The 22,696-nt window shown below is 33.4% G+C and overlaps 2 protein-coding genes across 2 annotated transcripts; both read right to left on the reverse strand.

The window, feature by feature from the left end:
- Positions 1-766: 766 nt before the first annotated feature.
- Positions 767-3,950, reverse strand: LOC132925217 (serine-aspartate repeat-containing protein I-like). Its single transcript, XM_060989629.1, has 2 exons — positions 2,149-3,950; positions 767-1,061 (listed from the first exon to the last, which is right to left on the reverse strand). Exons 1-2 carry the CDS (start codon positions 3,948-3,950, stop codon positions 767-769), a joined length of 2,097 nt encoding a protein of 698 aa, XP_060845612.1.
- Positions 3,951-7,987: 4,037 nt separating this feature from the next.
- LOC132927903 (serine-aspartate repeat-containing protein I-like) lies at positions 7,988-12,287 on the reverse strand. The gene is made up of 2 exons (XM_060992478.1): positions 9,565-12,287; positions 7,988-8,478 (listed from the first exon to the last, which is right to left on the reverse strand). The coding sequence occupies exons 1-2, from the start codon at positions 10,932-10,934 to the stop codon at positions 8,190-8,192; spliced, it is 1,659 nt and encodes a 552-aa protein (XP_060848461.1). The 5' UTR covers positions 10,935-12,287; the 3' UTR covers positions 7,988-8,189.
- Between the last annotated feature and the right edge of the window lie 10,409 nt (positions 12,288-22,696).

Consider the following 22,696-nt stretch of genomic DNA (forward strand, 5'->3'; position numbering starts at 1 on the left):
GGCGGCTTCCGGAATGCCATAGACATTGTCGTTTCCGTAGATAACGTTGCCGTCAGTTTCAATTTCGGAGTGTTGGACGTAGGCGTTCGTCTGCTCGTAGACATTATCGGCATCATAGAAATCGTTGGCGTCGGAGTCTAAGTCGGAATCGGAATAAGTGTCTGCTTAAAGATCGTCTCTGAGGGTGCGAGGAATGTCATCAATTGGCACTGCATCAATAACATCGGGAATAGACTCCTCGTCAGGAACTTCGTCAATAAGCACCGCAGCAGGAACATCGGGAATAGAGACTGCGACAGAAACGTTATCCATTCCATAGTGGTAATCGGGTACGACAACTGCTCTCTTAGGATGGCCTTTGCGTTTATTTACACGTCGTAGTCGGCGGCGGCGGCTTCCGGGACGTCACCAACGTTATCCATTTCGTAGTGATAGTAGTAGATTACATTTATTATTGGAAACAAAATACATTACTTTATATTAAATCATATTATTTGTGGTTTCGCATTATTTTGAAAATAATATAAAAAAAAAAAAAAAAACTGAAAATGTAATGCAGAGATATACAATATATTAATAAATTTATTTGTCACAACCTATTTATTCTGATTCTAAATAGAGTAAAATAAAAAAATTATTATACAGTAACTAATAAAATATTAAAGTAATGGTACATTAGGCATGTACTTATGTAATTAGTGTTCATGTGTTAATTACAGACTTATAATTCAGGTACATTATTTATTTTTTACATATATGTTATGTATCAGTCTTTTAAGTTTCCATAATATTTCTGGTAAAACGTGAGCGCAATATCAGGCCATTTTTTATAAATAATAGTAGCCTCAAGTACACCTACACCTGAGTAAATGCCTTTTCGCCATTTAAGATGGTAATAAATTTCGTTTTTTCTTCTCATTTGACCAAACATTTCATCAACTTCAAATCCATCACCAAATGTAGGATCATTTGGATCCTTATCAACTATTTCTCTTTTGAAAATAGTTTTGGACTCTATGGCTGATGGTGATTGGAGATTTATATCTTTGATTAGCTCAGAACTATAAAACAAAAAATTTATTTAATAATTAATTTACCTATTACAAATAACTTAAGAAAAAATTTATAAAACCAAAGAATTTGTAGAATAGTAAATATAATTACAATGAGATTCTACTTGTATATTAATAACTAAATATAAATAAATGTATCATATGAAAGTTTATTGAATGTAAAGGACATAAATGTAATATTCCAAATTATTTAACTAATTTAATGGACAACTAGAGTGACTGGAAACATCTATTCTCATTACTCTGACCATATTTACAAAAAATTGAATAATTTTCTAGCTAATTAAAATATCCATCTTCACAACTTAGCTTTTACTATCTAATTTGAAAAATAATAATTTAAGTTAAAATCATTTAAATACATATTACAAAATATATTTATATAACTGGTTATGAGTGATTGATTTTTTTAGTAATTTTTCTACAATGTCTATATCATTGTTTATTTGTATTTAAATGATTGGACTAAGCCTACTAATTAACCACGGATAAAATGTTTGAACACATCAAATATAACCAGAATTGTCAGAAATTAAAGAAAAAATATCAAAAATATAATAAGAAAATTAAAGTAACTAAGTAGAATATACAATTCTAAATAGTACAATAAAAATTCTATAGTGGCGGACGATTATACATGCCATTATACATGTTGCATGAACTCAGTCTAAATTTTTTTCTTTCAATACAACATTTTAACTATGGTTTAAGTACCATTACTTTGAAAATTGATAATAAACAAAACCACCTTTAGCTAGGCACGCACAATCTGCTGTGCAGGCGTGTATAGCGAATCCATCGATGGGATATATTTCAAACGAACGATACTCTAATAATCTAATACAAAAGGACATTTATTTCCCGCGGTTTACCGCTTATAGTTGTTTCGTTTTTCTGTGGAACTTTAAGCGAAAAGCGCGTTTCTCTCACAGACCGTGATAACAACACACAAGTGGGTAAACCACAACAATAAACGACAACGACGCGGCACGGCGAGAAAGTAGAAAATCAAGCAGCAAACGGGCAGACAGCGTGTTTACTTTGCGCGCTAACTGTAAAAATGTTGAATACACACTTGTTTGGTAACGACAACTGTTGACTGGGGCCGGCCTTGGCATTTATGTCGTCGTTGTCGTCGTCGTCAGCGGCGTCATCGGCGGCGGCATCGGCGGCGGCATCGGCGTCATCGGCGGCGGCATTGGCGTCATCGACGGCGGCATGGGCGTCATCGGCGGCGGCATTGGCGGCATCGGCGGCATCGGCGTCATCGACGGCGGCAGCTACCGGAACGTCACCAATGTTGTCGGCTTCATAATTAATGTTGGGTAACGACAACTGCTGTCTTAGGACGGCCTTGGCATTTATATCGTCGTCGTCGTCGTGGTCGTCGGCGGCGGCTGCATCGGCGGCGGTTTCCGGAACGTCACCAACGTTATCCATTCCGTAGTGGTAATCGGGTAACGACAACTGCTGTCTTAGGATGGCCTTTGCGTTTATGTCCTCGTCGTAGTCGGCGGCGGCGGCTTCTGGGACGTCACCAACGTTATCCATTCCGTAGTGGTAATCGGGTAACGACAACTGCTGTCTTAGGATGGCCTTTGCGTTTATGTCCTCGTCGTAGTCGGCGGCGGCGGCTTCCGGGACGTCACCAACGTTATCCATTCCGTAGTTGTAATCGGGTAACGACAACTGCTGTCTTAGGAAAGCCTTTGCGTTTATATCGTCGTCGTCGGCGGCGGCGGCGGCGGCGGCTTCCCGTACGTTATTAACGTTATCCATTCCGTAGTTGTAATCGGGTAACGACAACTGCTGTCTTAGGATGGCCTTTGCGTTTATGTCCTCGTCGTCGTCGTCGGTGGCAGCTTCCGGAATGCCATAGACATTGTCGTTTCCGTAGATAACGTTGGCGTCAGTTTCAATTTCAGAGTGGTGGACGTAGGCGTTCGTCTGGTCGTAGATATTATCGGCATCATAGAAATCGTTGCCGTCGGAGTCGAAGTCGGAATCGGAATCGGAGTCGGCTTGAAGATCGTCTCTGAGGGTGCGAGGAATATTGTCAATGGGCACCGCATCAATATCATCGGGAATAGACTCCTCGTCAGAAACTTCGTCAATAACATCGGGAATATGCTCCTCGTCAGGAACTTCGTCAATAACGTCGGGAATAGGCTCCTCGTCAGGAACTTCGTCAATAACATCGGGAATAGACTCCTCGTCAGGAACTTCGTCAATAACTTCGGGAATAGACTCCTCTTCAGGAACTTCGTCAATAACATCGGGAATAGGCTCCTCTTCAGGAACTTCGTCAACAAGCACCGCATCAATAACATCGGGAATAGGCTCCGCGTCAGGAACATCTTCAATAAGCATCGTGTCAGGAACATCTTCAATAAGCATCACGTCAGGAACATCGTCAATAAGCACCGCGGCAGGAACATCGTCAATAAGCACCGCAGCAGGAACTTCGTCAACAAACATCGCGGCAGGAACATCGGGAATAGGGACTGCGGCAGGAACTATGGTATTCTCATAAACGGCGGAGGTGTCAGGAACTCCGGATTTTTCATTAATACCAATAGTGGCAGAAACTCGAGTGTTTTTTTTTTTTGCGATTGTGTTAAGTTTTCGGGTTTTCTTACGTAAAGGGATTGCGCCAGAACGTTGGGTCCTCAACTTAATGCGCTTGGAGCGGCGACAGCCGTCACTGGTATCTGCGCCCATGTCGTCATTTACGACGGAGTCCACGCTTTTGTCAAAAGTGGATTTTGACGAGGAAGTCGACGACTTGCGTTTCAACGACGTGCCCGTGGTATCCATGGTCGAAGAGTCCTCGTCGTCGGACCCACTCGATGATGGACGGCCATACATGCTATACATGTCTACAAAGTATAAACAAATTCTACGGTCACCGAAATCGTTCGCGTACAAATCCGATCGTCGAACGCGCGATTATTGAACGGTTATGAAAGTCGATTAAAAATGTATCAACAGATACTGGCGGACGACCGGCTAAACGAAGCAAACTAACCTTAGCGGAACTCGCGCATGCGGAGTAAAGACACGTCGATCTGCTACAATGTCGTCAATGACAGGCGGTGGCGGGACGCGGTACACGGGAGAAACGCGGAACGAACAGAAGTCCGGTGCTCCGGTCGGTGCGGTACCAAAATGAACCACCCAGCAACCAACCGTGGCGATCCAGCGGCCGGCGACCGTGGCGCGCCCAATACGCGTCGCTTGGCTTGGACTACTGACGGTTTGTTCCACATGTCCGTTGCATATGCATGCCCGTAGAACGTCGTGACCTACTGTCGCGTAGATACTGCGCGGCGCGGTGGTGCAGCTGCAGCGGGGCCCCACTTGTGCCGCCGAAAATCGAAATTTACCTTCATCGCCCGTCGCATTTATTGCCGTCGTCAACCGTACGGTGCAATTGTTGTATATACCTACTCACACGCCGTGACTGGTTTCTGTGTAAACATTTTGCAATCCGATGGCGCAGGCTCCCGGCAATATATTTTGGCGGGCTCGCTTTGTCTGTTTCTAGGGGTTATCTGTAGATAAAGTTCACCATTGTGACCTAGTGTACACTAAGAGTGAATTTTCAGATTTTCAGTTTTAACTTTCTGCAACGAGGCTATTATCATAAAATATTCAAAAAGTAAATGATTTGTATCTATATCGATTAATTCTAATACTCAATAATATTGTTTAACTAATAGTGAAAAACATTACTAGTTGATAAGAATAAACTAATTTTGAAGGGCAATGATTGCAATTGCAATTACCCTGCATTTCTAAGATCGACGTCGGCACAGCAATACCATAAAAAACACGAAAATACTCAGGTATGGTTTAAATTACATCAACTGAAACAGTGAAAACTTTAGAAAATTTTTTTTTTTTTTTTGCAACATGTACTTCAACGGGTCAAGAACAACAGGGCAAAAATAAATTAGTGCAAAATATCATTATTTTGGAAATTAAGGATCCTTCCGAAGTAGTTTGAGTTGCGATCATGACAAAATTTTGTCATGACTTTAAATCCATTCTGTGCGAGTAGGTACTTGCGAGGTCAAGTTGAAAAAATCAGTTTGATTATAAACCATTTTTAAGTATCAAACTGATAATACCGATAATTATCATAAACATTATTGATAAGCACAGAATAATAAATTCATTTTTACGAAAAATAATTATTAATTATTATTATTATTAATTATTAAGTATTACCTAGCTACGAGTTACTTAGATTTCAACTATGCTACCAATATGTTTAAACTACACGACTACATGATCATAAAATAAGTGTCTGAATTTTTCATAATTATTACAGAGCTGTCAGTCGTGGATAACTACAATAAATGATAATAAGTTAATATACCATTGTTTTAACAAAAAAAAAGTCACATTGTAAATATCCACTTAAAAGTTTTCTAAACTGAGCTACTAACTCTCGTTTAGTACTAAGTAGCTCAGCATCGAGAATGTTTAGGTGGATATTTATTTGATGGAACAATGATATTTTCTGGACATAAATTTGATCCATCAGTAAGTTGTTTTTCAGAGTAAATAATTTATCTTATGTATTTCATATACATTTCATTTTTTAAATCAAAAATTGATATGCTGAGGATTGTATAAAATTTGATATAAATTAATGATAGCCACTAAATTATGATCATTTATTCACTACTGTTTCATTAAATGTTTAGTGAATGCCTTTGTAACTCAGCATTCTAGAATGTTAAAAATGAATTATAACAATTTGGTTTAGACTTTCAAACTTACGTCTACACGTCACCCGTAAGATTGAATAACTCTCTTTTAGTACTAATTTTATCTTCTTCAGGATTCAAGTCAACTCGATATTGGTACTAGGATCAATTTGTGTATGTTATGATTGGAAAATAATTTGCTAATAGTTTTATTGGCTGTCCAGAAGTTCCTAAAGTATACAAATACATATTATTCACAATAAAAATGCTATTAATATACAATTTATTAATATTGGTTATAATTGGTTATATAATTATTAGGTTTGGTAAAATTTTAAACAGAACCTGAAAAAAAACTTTACACTGAATTACAAACTAAAATGAGGACATGATTCAGTAATTCAGTGATTCAGTCATACTTTTAATTTTTAATTTATTTTAAAGTTAATTTGTGTTTGCCAATGTTACATACCTACTAGTATATTTTATACCATGACTGCTCCAATAATATTATCTACATAACAAATTTTAATTCACCACTCCTATTGAAGGCACTATTAATGAAAACCAATATCTCTATCAGTAACTACTTTTAGATACAACATTTTCAAGTATAGTTCAAAAATAATATAATCAAGTAAAAATCTTACAAATGACCAAAATTGACAATATTTAAACAATTTAAAAAGTAATATTACCATTATATACTAAAAATATTCAAAACAAGCAGATATTGTTATAAAACATTGCATTGATGTTGTCGTTAACAGTAGATCACAATAATGCTGAAAATTCATAACCGCTCATTAATTATTTACACCACTTGCAGATAAAAAGTTTGATGAAGAATTAATGAAATAAATCTCTTGAGTTGTGAGTGTTGTGACTAAAAATTACAATTTTATAACAATTTACAAAAAAATAAAACCATTATTTTTTAACAAAAAAAACAGATATCAAAATATAACATGATTATACTTATTAGCTCACTTGAAAGTAAAAAATTTTACACACCAATAATATTAATTACCTACCAAATTGAAACATTGATGCCTGATATCTGTATAGTATATATGTTTATACGTTATATTTTTATCTTTTGACACTCAGAAATTTTAGCGTACCCCTATAATTATTAAAATCTTAATGCCTGCTATAAATACAGGAATCACAAATCTTCATAAATGTTCAATTTATGAGAATTTCTAGTGTTAATATGGTATTATCAACACATCATAAATAAATTTTGCTTATAGGTTAAGCTACCAAAGGTTTTACAAGTCTATTTTTACACATTCATACTCATCAGTGTGTACTAGTAACAAGTAATAGTTTCTTTAAAAATGTCCTCGTAGTCATAACTAGGGTGTTGACGACTTAAGCATTTTTTTTCCTTTGATCCTATAAAATGCTATCTAATCTATAAATTTGTTTCATGTTCCTTTGATTCAATATAAATTAATTTATTTACATTTTTTTGAATTTTTAACTTCATTCTTTATACGTTTAGGTCATTTTTAGTAATTTTTGTACAATGTGGAGAATTGTTCTCAAATAATGAAAGCCAAGATTTTTTTTTAATAATTTTATATTTTTTTTTTACAGTACATTTAACTTACAATTTAAATATTTACTAAATTTTGTTTACAGACATCTTCATATTTTTAAGTTCATTTGTTGATATTTTTATAGATTATCAATATCCTATATCTATTCATAAAAAATCTAGTTAAATTGAATGAGCCAGAAAAGATTTGTCATTAAACTATAATAAATAATTTATTATTAGTATTAAGTATTAGTTTTAATTCATTAATATTCATTATTAGTTCTAAAAAAATGGTTAAAATCTTAAACAAAAACTTACCCATTAACAAATAAAACCCATTTATGGAAATGGTATAAAGATTTTGATCATGTATGTAATTTAGTATATTAATTGTAGTTTTTAATAGTTTTGAGGTAGTATAACTACTGCATTGTCCATAATCAAACTCAATATTGTTCAGGATCATAAATTAAGAGGAACACAAATATTGATAAAATAAAATATCTCAATATAATTCATTTAAAAAAAATTACATTTATTATTGGAAACAAAATACTTTACATTATATAAAAACACATTATTTGTGGTTGTACATTATGTTTGAAAATAATAAAAAAAAAACACTGAAAATGTAATGCAGAGATATACAATATATTAATAAATATATTTGTCACAATGAATCATTCTGATTCTAAGTAGAGTAAAAAAAAAATATTATACAGTAACTAATAAAATATTAAAGTAATGGTACATTAGGCATGTACTTATATAATTAGTGCTCATGTGTTAATTACAGACTTATAATTCAGGTACATTATTTATTTTTTACATATATGTTATGTATCAGTCTTATAAGTTTCCATAATATTTCTGGTAAAACGTGAGCGCAATATCAGGCCATTTTTTATAAATAATAGTAGCCTCAAGTACACCTACACCAGAGTAAATGCCTTTTCGCCATTGAAGATGGTAATAAATTTCGTTTCTTCTTCTCATTGGACCAAACATTTTATCAACTTCAAATCCATCACCAAATGTAGGATCATTTGGATCCTTATCAACTATTTCTCTTCGGAAAATAGTTTTGGAGTCTATGGCTGATGGTAATTGGAGATTTATTTCTTCGATTAGCTCAGAACTATAAAACAAAAAATTTATTTAATAATTAATTTACCTATTACAAATAACTTAAGAAAAAATTTATAAAACCATAGAATTTGTAGAATAGAAAATATAATTACAATGAGATTCTACTTATATATTAATAACTAAATATAAATAAATGTATCATATGAAAGTTTATTGAATGTAAAGGACATAAATGTAATATTCCAAATTATTTAACTAATTTAATGGACAACTAGAGTGACTGGAAACATCTATTTTCATTACTCTGACCATATTTACAAAAAATTGAATAATTTTCTAGCTAATTAAAATATCCATCTTCACAACCTAGCTTTTACTATCTAATTTGAAAAATAATAATTTAAGTTAAAATCATTTAAATACATATTACAAAATATATTTTATAACTGGTTATGAGTGATTGATTTTTTTAGTAATTTTTCTACAATGTCTATATCATTGTTTATTTGTATTTAAATGATTGGACTAAGCCTACTAATTAACCACGGATAAAATGTTTTAACATATCAAATATAACCAGAACTGACAGAAGTTAAAGAAAAATTATCAAAAATATAATAAGAAAACTAAAGTAACTAAGTAGAATATACAATTCCAAATAGTACAATAAAAATTCTATAGTGGCGGACGATTATACATGCCATTATACATGTTGCATGAACTCAGTCTAAATTTTTTTCTTTCAATACAACATTTTAACTATGGTTTAAGTACCATTACTTTGAAAATTGATAATAAACAAAACCACCTTTAGCTAGGCACGCACAATCTGCTGTGCAGGCGTGTATAGCGAATCCATCGATGGGATATATTTCAAACGAACGATACTCTAATAATCTAATACAAAAGGACATTTATTTCCCGCGGTTTACCGCTTATAGTTGTTTCGTTTTTCTGTGGGACTTTAAGCGAAAAGCGCGTTTCTCTCACAGACCGTGATAACAACACACAAGTGGGTAAACCACAACAATAAACGACAACGACGCGGCACGGCGAGAAAGTAGAAAATCAAGCAGCAAACGGGCAGACAGCGTGTTTACTTTGCGCGCTAACTGTAAAAATGTTGAATACACACTTGTTTGGTAACGACAACTGTTGACTGGGGCCGGCCTTGGCATTTATGTCGTCGTTGTCGTCGTCGTCAGCGGCGGCGGCGGCAGCGTCATCGGCGGCGGCATCGGCGTCATCGGCGGCGGCATTGGCGGCATCGGCGGCATCAGCGGCGGCGGCGGCATCGGCGGCGGCGGCTTCCGGAACGTCACCAATGTTGTCGGCTTCATAATTAATGTTGGGTAACGACAACTGCTGTCTTAGGACGGCCTTGGCATTTATATCGTCGTCGTCGTCGTGGTCGTCGGCGGCGGCTGCATCGGCGGCGGTTTCCGGAACGTCACCAACGTTATCCATTCCGTAGTGGTAATCAGGTAACGACAACTGCTGTCTTAGGATGGCCTTTGCGTTTATGTCCTCGTCGTAGTCGGCGGCGGCGGCTTCTGGGACGTCACCAACGTTATCCATTCCGAAGTGGTAATCGGGTAACGACAACTGCTGTCTTAGGATGGCCTTTGCGTTTATGTCCTCGTCGTAGTCGGCGGCGGCGGCTTCCGGGACGTCACCAACGTTATCCATTCCGTAGTTGTAATCGGGTAACGACAACTGCTGTCTTAGGAAAGCCTTTGCGTTTATATCGTCGTCGTCGGCGGCGGCGGCGGCGGCGGCTTCCCGTACGTTATTAACGTTATCCATTCCGTAGTTGTAATCGGGTAACGACAACTGCTGTCTTAGGATGGCCTTTGCGTTTATGTCCTCGTCGTCATCGTCGGTGGCGGCTTCCGGAATGCCATAGACATTGTCGTTTCCGTAGATAACGTTGGCGTCAGTTTCAATTTCAGAGTGGTGGACGTAGGCGTTCGTCTGGTCGTAGATATTATCGGCATCATAGAAATCGTTGCCGTCGGAGTCGAAGTCGGAATCGGAATCGGAGTCGGCTTGAAGATCGTCTCTGAGGGTGCGAGGAATATTGTCAATGGGCACCGCATCAATAACATCGGGAATAGACTCCTCGTCAGAAACTTCGTCAATAACATTGGGAATATGCTCCTCGTCAGGAACTTCGTCAATAACGTCGGGAATATGCTCCTCGTCAGGAACTTCGTCAATAACGTCGGGAATTGGCTCCTCGTCAGGAACTTCGTCAATAACATCGGGAATAGACTCCTCGTCAGGAACTTCGTCAATAACTTCGGGAGTAGGCTCCTCTTCAGGAACTTCGTCAACAAGCACCGCATCAATAACATCGGGAATAGGATCCGCGTCAGGAACATCTTCAATAAGCATCGTGTCAGGAACATCTTCAATAAGCATCACGTCAGGAACATCGTCAATAAGCACCGCGGCAGGAACATCGTCAATAAGCACCGCAGCAGGAACTTCGTCAACAAACATCGCGGCAGGAACATCGGGAATAGGGACTGCGGCAGGAACTATGGTATTCTCATAAACGGCGGAGGTGTCAGGAACTCCGGATTTTTCATTAATACCAATAGTGGCAGAAACTCGAGTGTTTTTTTTTTTTTGCGATTGTGTTAAGTTTTCGGGTTTTCTTACGTAAAGGGATTGCGCCAGAACGTTGGGTCCTCAACTTAATGCGCTTGGAGCGGCGACAGCCGTCACTGGTATCTGCGCCCATGTCGTCATTTACGACGGAGTCCACGCTTTTGTCAAAAGTGGATTTTGACGAGGAAGTCGACGACTTGCGTTTCAACGACGTGCCCGTGGTATCCATGGTCGAAGAGTCCTCGTCGTCGGACCCACTCGATGATGGACGGCCATACATGCTATACATGTCTACAAAGTATAAACAAATTCTACGGTCACCGAAATCGTTCGCGTACAAATCCGATCGTCGAACGCGCGATTATTGAACGGTTATGAAAGTCGATTAAAAATGTATCAACAGATACTGGCGGACGACCGGCTAAACGAAGCAAACTAACCTTAGCGGAACTCGCGCATGCGGAGTAAAGACACGTCGATCTGCTACAATGTCGTCAATGACAGGCGGTGGCGGGACGCGGTACACGGGAGAAACGCGGAACGAACAGAAGTCCGGTGCTCCGGTCGGTGCGGTACCAAAATGAACCACCCAGCAACCAACCGTGGCGATCCAGCGGCCGGCGACCGTGGCGCGCCCAATACGCGTCGCTTGGCTTGGACTACTGACGGTTTGTTCCACATGTCCGTTGCATATGCATGCCCGTAGAACGTCGTGACCTACTGTCGCGTAGATACTGCGCGGCGCGGTGGTGCAGCTGCAGCGGGGCCCCACTTGTGCCGCCGAAAATCGAAATTTACCTTCATCGCCCGTCGCATTTATTGCCGTCGTCAACCGTACGGTGCAATTGTTGTATATACCTACTCACACGCCGTGACTGGTTTCTGTGTAAACATTTTGCAATCCGATGGCGCAGGCTCCCGGCAATATATTTTGGCGGGCTCGCTTTGTCTGTTTCTAGGGGTTATCTGTAGATAAAGTTCACCATTGTGACCTAGTGTACACTAAGAGTGAATTTTCAGATTTTCAGTTTTAACTTTCTGCAACGAGGCTATTATCATAAAATATTCAAAAAGTAAATGATTTGTATCTATATCGATTAATTCTAATACTCAATAATATTGTTTAACTAATAGTGAAAAATATTTCAAGTTATTGCAGTCTGGAGTTAGTATTTAAAAGAGAAACGTAAATGTAAAATATAATCTATAAGTCTTTATAAACTTTTTTTAAAAAATTAACAAAATCATAAATTAATACATAATTTAATAAAGAAATTTATACTATAGATAATAATATTTTCTGATGTATTCTTATAAATACATTTTTACATATTGTATAATAAAAAAAAAACTTAACCGGTCAAATAAAAATTGAGCAGGCCTAAGCCTAATCGGTGTACACTGTTAACACAGTCAGTTTACCGTGTTGCCGCCGTTTCATTTCGCCGCCGTACCACTTCACCAAATTAATTTTTAATCGATTTTAAATAAAATAATTATATTTCAGTATATAATAATTAGATATCTATTATGAAATCATAAACAAAATTACAAGTTAATTATTGAATATTACATCATTTTTTATAATAAACCAAATTAATTCAAATTCATATATATATATACGTATATAATTAGAGGTGTTGTATGGATACAACTGCATGTTTGAGTACTACTTTTGTGAAAAGCGATAGCATCGTACGTCCTAGTCGATAAATATAAAAACAATAATTATTTTTATTATTATAATTTCAATGATTGCATTTATTCTAAAAAGTAGACGATATAGGTAAGTTACACTGTGTTATTATCAGTGTTTGGAAAGAACGTCGATTCACGCGTTCACGTTAAGAGGACGCCATCGCATGTGTTGTCTCTATCTTACTAATGTACATCATAACAAATGTTCGTTTAGCAGAATACATTTTGTGATGTTAGCTTTAATATTAGAGTAAATTTACCTATTATCAAATTTAAATGTAAGAATATATTCTAGACAATGACATATACTTTTAATGATATTATTATTTTAAAATAAGTTACAGCTATGTAAAATATAACAACTTTAAAATGTTCATAACTCATTTTAAAATAATAATATCAATAAATCATATGTCACTGACCACTGTCTAGATAATATTCTTACCTTTAAATTTGATAATAGGTAAATTTACTCTATTAAATCTAACATCATAAAATGTATTCTGCTGAATGAAAATTTGTTATGGTACATTAGTAAGACAGAGATAACACATGCGGGTATGGCGTCCTCTTAATATTTAGTGAACGATATGTGAACGTCATTCGTTTTTTTCAAATAGATCGTGAACGTGAACGACGTTTATATTTTTAATGAATTTGATCGATTTTTAAGACATTCAATTTATTTGCCATTTAATAAAATTTCAATGATATTTATTTGATTGTAACTCAAATAACATGACAGATATTAAAAATGTAATTTAGATAATTTATACATTTTATAATGCTCTAAAGTCTAAATTGTATTTTTATTTTTGAGTTGAGTCGTATATGTTTATGGGTTTTTATATTTACTGCAGGTTAACGATTCATAAAAAAAAAATTTAAAAATTAAATGAACGACCCATGAACGCGTTCATTTTTTTTGACAGAACGTGAACGAGAACGAATTAATCTTTTAAGAGAACGTTCCGAACACTGGTTATTATATCTACGTAGTACGTTGTGTACAAGTCAATAGGTAATCAGTAACTGAATAATAACGATAAATATATATATAATTATATAAAATTAATTCAAAAAAAAAAAAATTGGAAATAAACACCTGACAGTGAAACGAGAATCAAAAACGAAATACGACACGGCATTGACACGATCCATTGGCCGGCAATGCGTCGACAGCATTTGGACGCCGAGAATTAATCATATTAATAATATGTGACTAAATTATAGCTATATACCTACTAGTTGCATCACTCGCATCCCGCGTTTAAAATCGTCTACCTAATTGCAACCTTGGTTTTTTTTTTAGAATACATACTAGTAAAAAATATAAATTATAAAATCTAAAACTATATATTAGGAATTCTATATTGACTATATTGTACAAAATTTAATTTTCCTTCCGGTTTTTACACAGACTTGTATAACTGTCTGTCTGTCTGTAACATCACTATAGATACTACGGGTAAGTTAATATGTTGTCTTGTTTTTATTTAAAAATCGTGTCGTATTTTATGTCCGATTATTATGTCACACCGCGGAACCGGTACAAACTTTTTAAAATTATTTTTTTTTTTTAATAATTCGTATAATAGAGCGAAAATATTTCTAATTAATGTTTCTTTGTATTCGTGTTTATTTAACTCGAGCATGATAACCGAGTTTTCTATAGATTGTATATTTTTTGAAAATTAATTTTATCGTACACCGTAGAGGCGTAGAACATGGACAGAGGTCAGAGTCCGCAATAACAAGTATAGCGAGTACAACGAACGGCCGCTGTTATTATATAATATTATATTTTATCGCGTCTACCGCCACTCTTCCAGCACACCGTCCTCAAACGCACGAGAAGCGACGACCTGTCGGCTCCCCACCGCGGTGCCCGAATCGGCAACGGTGTAAAGAGGGACCGCGACGCTTTCAGCTGCTGTGGGATGGCCGGGCCGCCCACTCTGTTACGAACAATACGGACCGTCGTAAAAAAACGATCGACCGATCTCCGTTTTACGCTCTCGACGCCGTTTGGATACCATTGGTACCAACATTCGGGCACGCCGTCGCGGCGTGTATTTTGACCGGCACTGTTCGTCGAGTATGCGCGATCGTTGTTGTTGTCGCGTTACAAAGACGTACTCTGTTTCGGGTGTAGACTCGGTATTTCATAATAATATATTATGTTATTACACTGCTGCAGACGTGTCATTGACCTAGGCCGAAGGTAAAGACGGATTCGGTTATTATATAATCTTACGGACGGCGACTGCGCGTGCGTCGTGGCCATCTTGTGAGTCGTCGCCCCGACTCCGCGCACGAAATAGTTTTCGATCGCGGAGCTGCTACGGCGGCGCGTTCGTTTTTACGACCGCGGGGAAGCGCGTACGGCGCATGCGGACCTGCGGATTCACAACATATTTTTGTTCGTGCGCGGCAGCTGCGCAGCGTCCATATTATTATCCATATATATACAATGCGTACGAAAACCGAGGCCGAAATCCGAATTAGACCTTTTTTCGCCGTAATTTTCATTGGGACGCACTGGTGTGTGCAATCTCATTGACACCTAAATCGATACCGTTTCGGGCCGCAGAGCTATTATATAGACTAACAGTATGTGTAGCGGGCGTTTGGGTCAGATAAATAGTTTATCGTCGAATTATATTGATAATGAATGAATAGTAATTTTTCGTAATTTCAAGTCTTCGATTAATCACAGCATATTATAATAACAACTTAAAATAACAAAATGTTACACGGTTTAAAGAAATAAAGGACACAATTGATTAAATTGTAAATATTATAAAATGCATAAAAGACCTAAAAAAAAAATTACGGTCCATATATTGTTGTAATAGACAATAAACTAAAAACTATAGTTCCCAATGCAAATTTTTATTTTTTCATTTTATGAAAGACGAATGTACATACCTAGTTTAAATGAATCATGATCTACGGGCCAAACATGCAATTTTTAAACCTTTCTGTTCATTTATATAAGAGTAATATGTAGTTATTAGTCATTTTATATTTCTATATAATATGTCCCAAATTCAAAATTATAAAATACATTTAAATAGTAACCAAAAAAATAAAAAAGCCATTCTTCACATTTTCTTTTATAAATGCGGGAACGTATAAAATATCGTATTGCTTTATTTAACATCAAGTTTAAAAAAAAAAACTAAAAATATTTTATCTCTTTGTAATGATGTATTAACAAAACATTTACATTTAGCCGATTTAGCCGCGGAATGTACTTATATGCTTGATGATAATGAATTATAAATATACAATATATTGTATACTATAATATAGGTACATACCTACGGAAAACCAAATAATATATTATTATATTTTTATTTTAAAACAGTTTGGTAAAAAAAAAGGAGGGACCCCCTTCAAAAAGTCCATCAAAAATTGTTATGTAATACATATGTATATAATATTAATATATAGATTCAGTGCCGGATGTAGGACATTTGACGCGTGGGGCTAATAAAAGTGCAAGTTAAAATATAAATCTTGCAAGTTCATTCAATTCAGTTAATTGGGCTTGATCTCCTTTAATTTACAAGTTCTAGTTCTCTTCTACTATTTTTAGTCTCAGTAAGTTTTTTAATTGAATTTATTATCTTTTAATTTTAATTTGTTTTTTGTAAAATAAATGTTATAATGTAACAAAATCGTAATGTTTTAATAAAATCGACTACTTGAGACTACTCTAATAGAGTAGAGTGAAATGACCAATTATAAAATTTAAAGTTAAGAACATTATCTGGGGCATTTCGTAAGCGTTTTATTATATTTTTATTTTAAAGTAAGTTATGAGTATTTTAAAAATGTAAATTGTTTATACGTCTTAAATTTTATTATTTGTTATGTTTTTACCGGTCTGATAAATATCAGGCACGAACTAAGATATAATGGACTGGCATCGAATTGGCTGGGAGAGTAGGAGGGACCGAGCATCAAATGTTTTGAAAAATAAAAACTCAATTATTCCAACGCCATCTACATTTTTTTATTTTAGTTTATAAAAGTGTATAAATTATATAGAGAGCGCTAAAATCATTCGGCTTTTGTAACCATCTGCAATCCTCGCTCGCGTAACATTTTCGGCTCACAGATATTGCACACGATGCCAGTCAGAAAGAAAATACAAATAATAATATGATACAAATAAGAATTTATAAATTAACACAACAAATTTTTTAATATTAAAAAAAATTTTAGAGCATTTAAAAAATAAAAGTTATATTATGAGTGTATTAAATCGTTAAATCGTATTTTTTAGGTATTTTTCTTGTTTTTTAGAGAATTTAAATCCGTTTCCTACTAATAAGTGATACTAACATATTAATATTGCTTCATTCTATATAGGCCCTTCAAAAGGTACATTAAGCAGGTAAATTGGGTATATAGCACGAAATACAAGTTATCAACATAAATTGTGTAAAGAAAGGTCGATTATCATGCATTTAGGTGTACAATAATAAAATCTATAAGTTGAATACATCAGAGGGGAATCGTAAGTTTCTACACGAAAGTAACAGGTAAAGAATTACATACGTTAATAATTCACACATATATGATGTATAAGTTCCTACACTGAAAAAAGGGTACGTATGTTAGTTCCTACACGGCTAAAGTCAGGTACATATTATGTAAAAAAAATATACTATATTTTATATAATAATATTATAAGTTATCAAACTGATGATACTGTCTTAAAAAAATAAAAATATCATTAAACATTTTATTTTTATACATTTTAATAGTAAAAATATATATATAATATATTACATTTTATATAATATTATAACTATAAGTTATCAAACTGATGATGTGAAAATAATATGATTTAGAAGAATATAATAGTGTGGAGTAAGTGAAGAGATATTATAACCACATAATAAATTTATTATTATTATATTTAAATGTATGACAGTATTATATATAAATAACTGATATTAGATTGATAACTTATAAATTAAATATAATAATATATACGCAGTATAGGGACTTACGTACCTCATTGTACTGTGTAGGCACTAGCCGTGTAGGATCTAACAATGTAGAACTATAATAGTTGTCAACAGTTACTGTTTTAATAACTTATTTTTTTAAATTCTAGCACATGGACTGTGGACGTGGACAGCAATATTAGATATATGAATTAAAGAAACCTGTAATGTGTTTTTAATTTATATTATTATAAGTACCTGTTTTTATCCATTGTTCTTTCTCTATCCACAAGAAATAGGTTTTCTTCGAAGGTTACAGACCACTATTTTTCCGTTGATAGTGACTACCTCGGTGTCTTTGTTTTCGGTCTTTTTGAAAACTATTCTCGAAATTTATAGTGAATCGAACTATTGATTTTCGGAGTTTTCACAATTACAGACTAAATTACAAGCGACATTAAAGAGCGGAATGTCGATGGATAACTGCGAAAAGCGATTAAGATTATAGCCACGATAGTTCTGGTCGAAACCAAAGGCGTATCCAGGGGGGCACAGGGGCCATGCCCCCCTCGTTGGCCGTATTTACTATTTTTTGTTTTAATGATTTATATTTATTCGTATACATGAGAGCATACTATAGTATGTCACAAAAAAGCACCAAAAAAATTGCAACTCGCAAATCGGTCTAAATAATTTTATACAATTATTACTGTTTGATTTTATACACTTATAATTTATTTTGGACTCAAACACCCGTTTTTATTATTAAATTGATATTTATTATTATGTATATGTATATTAACTTAATGACTGACTGAGAATATAAATAAATTATTTATGCAAATAATACATAATACATTAAATATTTGGTTTATTTTCTTTTTTCTTTTTGGTAGTAGGTAGTGTATTTTATCATTTATTTAGTTATCTAATCTTTATTTCAATTACTATTTAGTGTCTTACTTAATTTATTTTTGAATTTTCTACTTGCGAATATATTATTTCATATTTGATACCTTTATTTTACATTTTCGTTTCAATGTCCAATAACTATTACATATGCAGTAATATCTAAAAAAAAATTGTTATTAGATAACTTCAAACTATTATGATTCGTAAAGAATACGGACGAAAATTCAAAAATGTAAAAAGGTAAAGGTATACAATTACATAAAAATCCATGCTTTCGTAATTAACTTCTTAAGATTAACTTAGTGAAATTATAAGAAGACGCAACAGTGCAACACCCGCATGTGTTGTCTCCGTCTAACAAGAGTGCAGCATAGCAAATTTACGCTCAGCAGATCACGTTTAAGTCCATTAGTTTATAAATTAGAGTGAATCGACCTATTATGAAACTTGAGGGTAAGAACATTATCTGTGTTTGTATGTTGGTTTTTTACAATTATTCAGTTTTTAAATGAATTATAAGCTTTTTCAACATAACTATGAAAATTAAATGAATGATCAATGTACCTATTCAGGCTATTCAGTTGCGTATCAATTGTGAGGGGGGAGTTTCGCGTATATTAATATTCAAAGTTACTACATGATTATTCAAAATTTTATAAATTTTATACTACAAAATAATATGAAAATTTTCGTTTTTTAGGGAAATTCGTTTTAGTAACTTTAAATAATAAATGCTATGGCTAATACTTATACTTATATATAGTTTTGTATTTTTAATATTTTTTAATTATGATATAAGCAACTTATGAGGAACCTAAATGCATTAAATTTTTAAACTACCTACTCAAAAATTTTACCTGTTGTCGGGTTAAATACAACACCATATACAACAATCGTATTTCATATAATCATCTCTATCAGTTGTCATACATTGTAGTGTTCGGAATGTTCACTAAAAAAATGAATTCGCTTATGTTCACATTCGTGTTTTTTCAAACGAATGCGTTCACATTCACTTTCTTTGAAAAATAAATGCGTTCGTTAGGTTGTTCATTTAATATTTTAATATTTTTTTTAGGAATCGTTTAACTGCAGTCAATATAAAAACCATAAACATCTACGACTCGACCCAAAATTAAAAACACCATTTAGAGTTTAGTGCATACAGTGGCGCAATTATCGGGAGTGTTGGGTGTGCAATTCACAGGGGCCTCCGGTCTTGAGGGGCCTCTAGATTAAAAAACTCATGTACGATATTTCTTTACTATAATCTGTAATATACACATATTATAATATTTGTTTTAATATAATAAATAATTATGTCTTTACTCTTTTGAATTAGAGAATAATTCAAATTACGAGTACCTATGTGAGAAAACAGTTAAGTGTATCGTAATACAGTATAGGTCCGAAATGCGGATAAAGAGTTAGAGTATATATACACTATAATTGAAAATTTGAAACTTCTTTTATTATTATACATAATTATGTTACTGTGTAGGTAGTATGTAAGTCATGACTTGTGACAATATTACCTGTGTGTCTGACGATAAAAAAACAAAAAAAAAACAAAAAAAAAAAACTATCTACCTATAGAATTTTTGTATTACTAGATATCTAATAATAATGAATTGGATACAGACAAAATCATTAATGATTTTGCTGCCGTAAAAAAAGAGTTAATTTTTATGTTTAATTTTATATAAAAAAAAAAAATTTAACTAATAAAAATTATAATTATATTAATTAATTAATACTATGACATATAGCCCGTCGAAAACAATTTCTTTCAATGAAATGCAAAAAACATCCAAATAATTTAACGTTAGCTTTGCATTATAAAAAATATAAAAATAATTTCACAAAAATTATAAGACTAGCTAAAAATAATTTTTATGAGCAAAAATTTAAAAGTGTAAGTTCTAATCCAAAATCGACATGGAATCTAATAAACGAAGTTACAGGTTCTAAATTAAGGTTTAATGATGACATTGTGAAATTAAAAATAATGAGTGTGAAGTAAATGTGAAAAATGATCCAATAACTGCATCTAATATGTTTAATAATTTTTTTATAAATATCACTCAGAATAATATAAAAAAACCAATCAATTCAGAGATTAGTCATGTTCCTTATAACGTTTCTTTTAATGATGTGTTTCTAAAAAAATCAAATCGTCAGACATACTTGATATTATTAATAGCTTTAAAGACGATACAGCAAGTGGTTTAGATAAAGTGTCCGTAAAAATGTTAAAATGTATTAATAAATTGGTAGTGGATCCTCTTGTATATATATATATATAACTTAAGTATCGAACAAAGTATTTTTCCTGATACCTTAAAAGTAGCTGATGTTAAACCTTTGTTTAAAAATGGTGATAAATCGATTATGAGCAACTATAGGCCTATATCCATGTTGAGCAATTTTTCTAAGATATTTGAAAAAATTATCAAAGCCAGACTAATTGAGTTCTTAGAAAAAAATAACTTATTATCAAAAAATCAGTATGGCTTTAGACCTGGGTTAAGTACTGAGAATGCTCTTTATAAAGTCACTCAATTTCTATACAGTAATCTAGACAAAAGCAATAAATCATTAGCAATATTTTTAGACATAGCTAAGGCTTTTGATACAGTGAATCATCAAATTTTATTTAACATACTACCTAGCTTTGGAATTAATAATTCGAGCCTAAACTGGTTTAAAAGCTATTTGCATAATAGAAAACAGTCAGTGAAAATTAATGAAGTAAATGGTAACACATATGGAATTAAAAATGGTGTACCTCAAGGTAGTGTTCTTGGATCCATTCTATTTATAATATATATTAACGAAATTTGTAATATAAATTTTGATGGATCGATAGTTACCTATGCTGATGACACTTGTCTTCTATTCTCACACAAGTCATGGGATGGGGTATATGAGAAAGCCTGCAGAGGTTTCAATCAAATAATAAACTTTTTAAACAATAGAAATCTATCTCTAAATGTTGATAAAACTGTGTTTATGCCATTCTCAATTAATAAAACAGATTGTAACTTCAATACTATAGCAGTACATGGCTGCGTCAATAATAAAATGTGTAGTCAGGAAAACTGCAAAATAATTAAAATGGTTGGAAAAATTCGATATTTGGGTGTTATATTTGATAACAACTTAAAATGGAATTTTCATATTAATAATTTGTTAGGAAAGCTACGTTTTATTACATTTAAATTGATCAAACTTAAAAACATGGTACCTAAACAAACAATGAAAATAGTATATTTTGCATTATATCAATCAAATTTCCAATATGGTCTATTGGTATGGGGTGGCCTTCGGGATAACATATTAAATGCACTAGTAGTTAATCAAAACAATATAGTCAGGATTTGCCTAAATAAATTCACTCTAGAAGGATCTACGAAAGCCAACTACAGAGAACTTGGTGTTTTGCCAATAAGGTTATTGTATAAAAAAATTGCTATTATGTACTTGGTTAAGAAATTTAACTTGGATAAATATCATAATAAGTTAAGCAATAAAAGATAATTGAGGAAATATGACTTGACTGTTAATTATACAAATAAATCTTTTGGTCAGTGTTTTGTAGATTATCTTGGAAAAACGTTTTTCAATTCTATGCCTTTTGAATTTAAAAAAAAATTACTTGGGGATGAAAGGATTAATATTAAGGGCTTGGTATATAAATATCTATTTCTTGAGTTAAATAATGATTTAATGTAATTTTATTTTATATTTAAGCTTTATAAATTAATATATGAGGTTTTATTTGTCGATCTTAGATTAATATGTTTATGTTATATTTCTTTCTTTATCGTGTATATTTTCTTGATAATATGTCTAAACTATTTTTTGTTTATTTAGCTTTATGTGTACATAGAACTTATACTCTATCCTTGTAAATCTATAATTATAATAATTGTATCTTATATTATATAATAACTCTCTTTCTCCAACACAAGCTTCGCTTAAAGGAGAAAGATAATCGAAAATGTTACTCAATAATAATTAATGTATTTATGTCTTTTTCGATTGATAAAAAAAAAAAAAAAAAAAATATGA

The sequence above is a fragment of the Rhopalosiphum padi genome, chromosome 3 (assembly GCF_020882245.1).
Source record: "Rhopalosiphum padi isolate XX-2018 chromosome 3, ASM2088224v1, whole genome shotgun sequence".
In the NCBI taxonomy this organism is placed as follows: Eukaryota; Metazoa; Arthropoda; class Insecta; order Hemiptera; family Aphididae; genus Rhopalosiphum; species Rhopalosiphum padi.

Bases quoted from the DNA above. Each gene is read 5' to 3' on its own strand.
- LOC132925217 (XM_060989629.1), bottom strand. From the start codon at position 3,950: ATGTATAGCATGTATGGCCGTCCATCATCGAGTGGGTCCGACGACGAG. The intron at 1,062-2,148 runs GTGTGTATTCAA...TTTGTTTTATAG, and splicing joins CAGTTGTCGTTACCAAACAA to TTCTGAGCTAATCAAAGATA.
- LOC132927903 (XM_060992478.1), bottom strand. From the start codon at position 10,934: ATGTTTGTTGACGAAGTTCCTGCTGCGGTGCTTATTGACGATGTTCCT. The intron at 8,479-9,564 runs GTGTGTATTCAA...TTTGTTTTATAG, and splicing joins CAGTTGTCGTTACCAAACAA to TTCTGAGCTAATCGAAGAAA.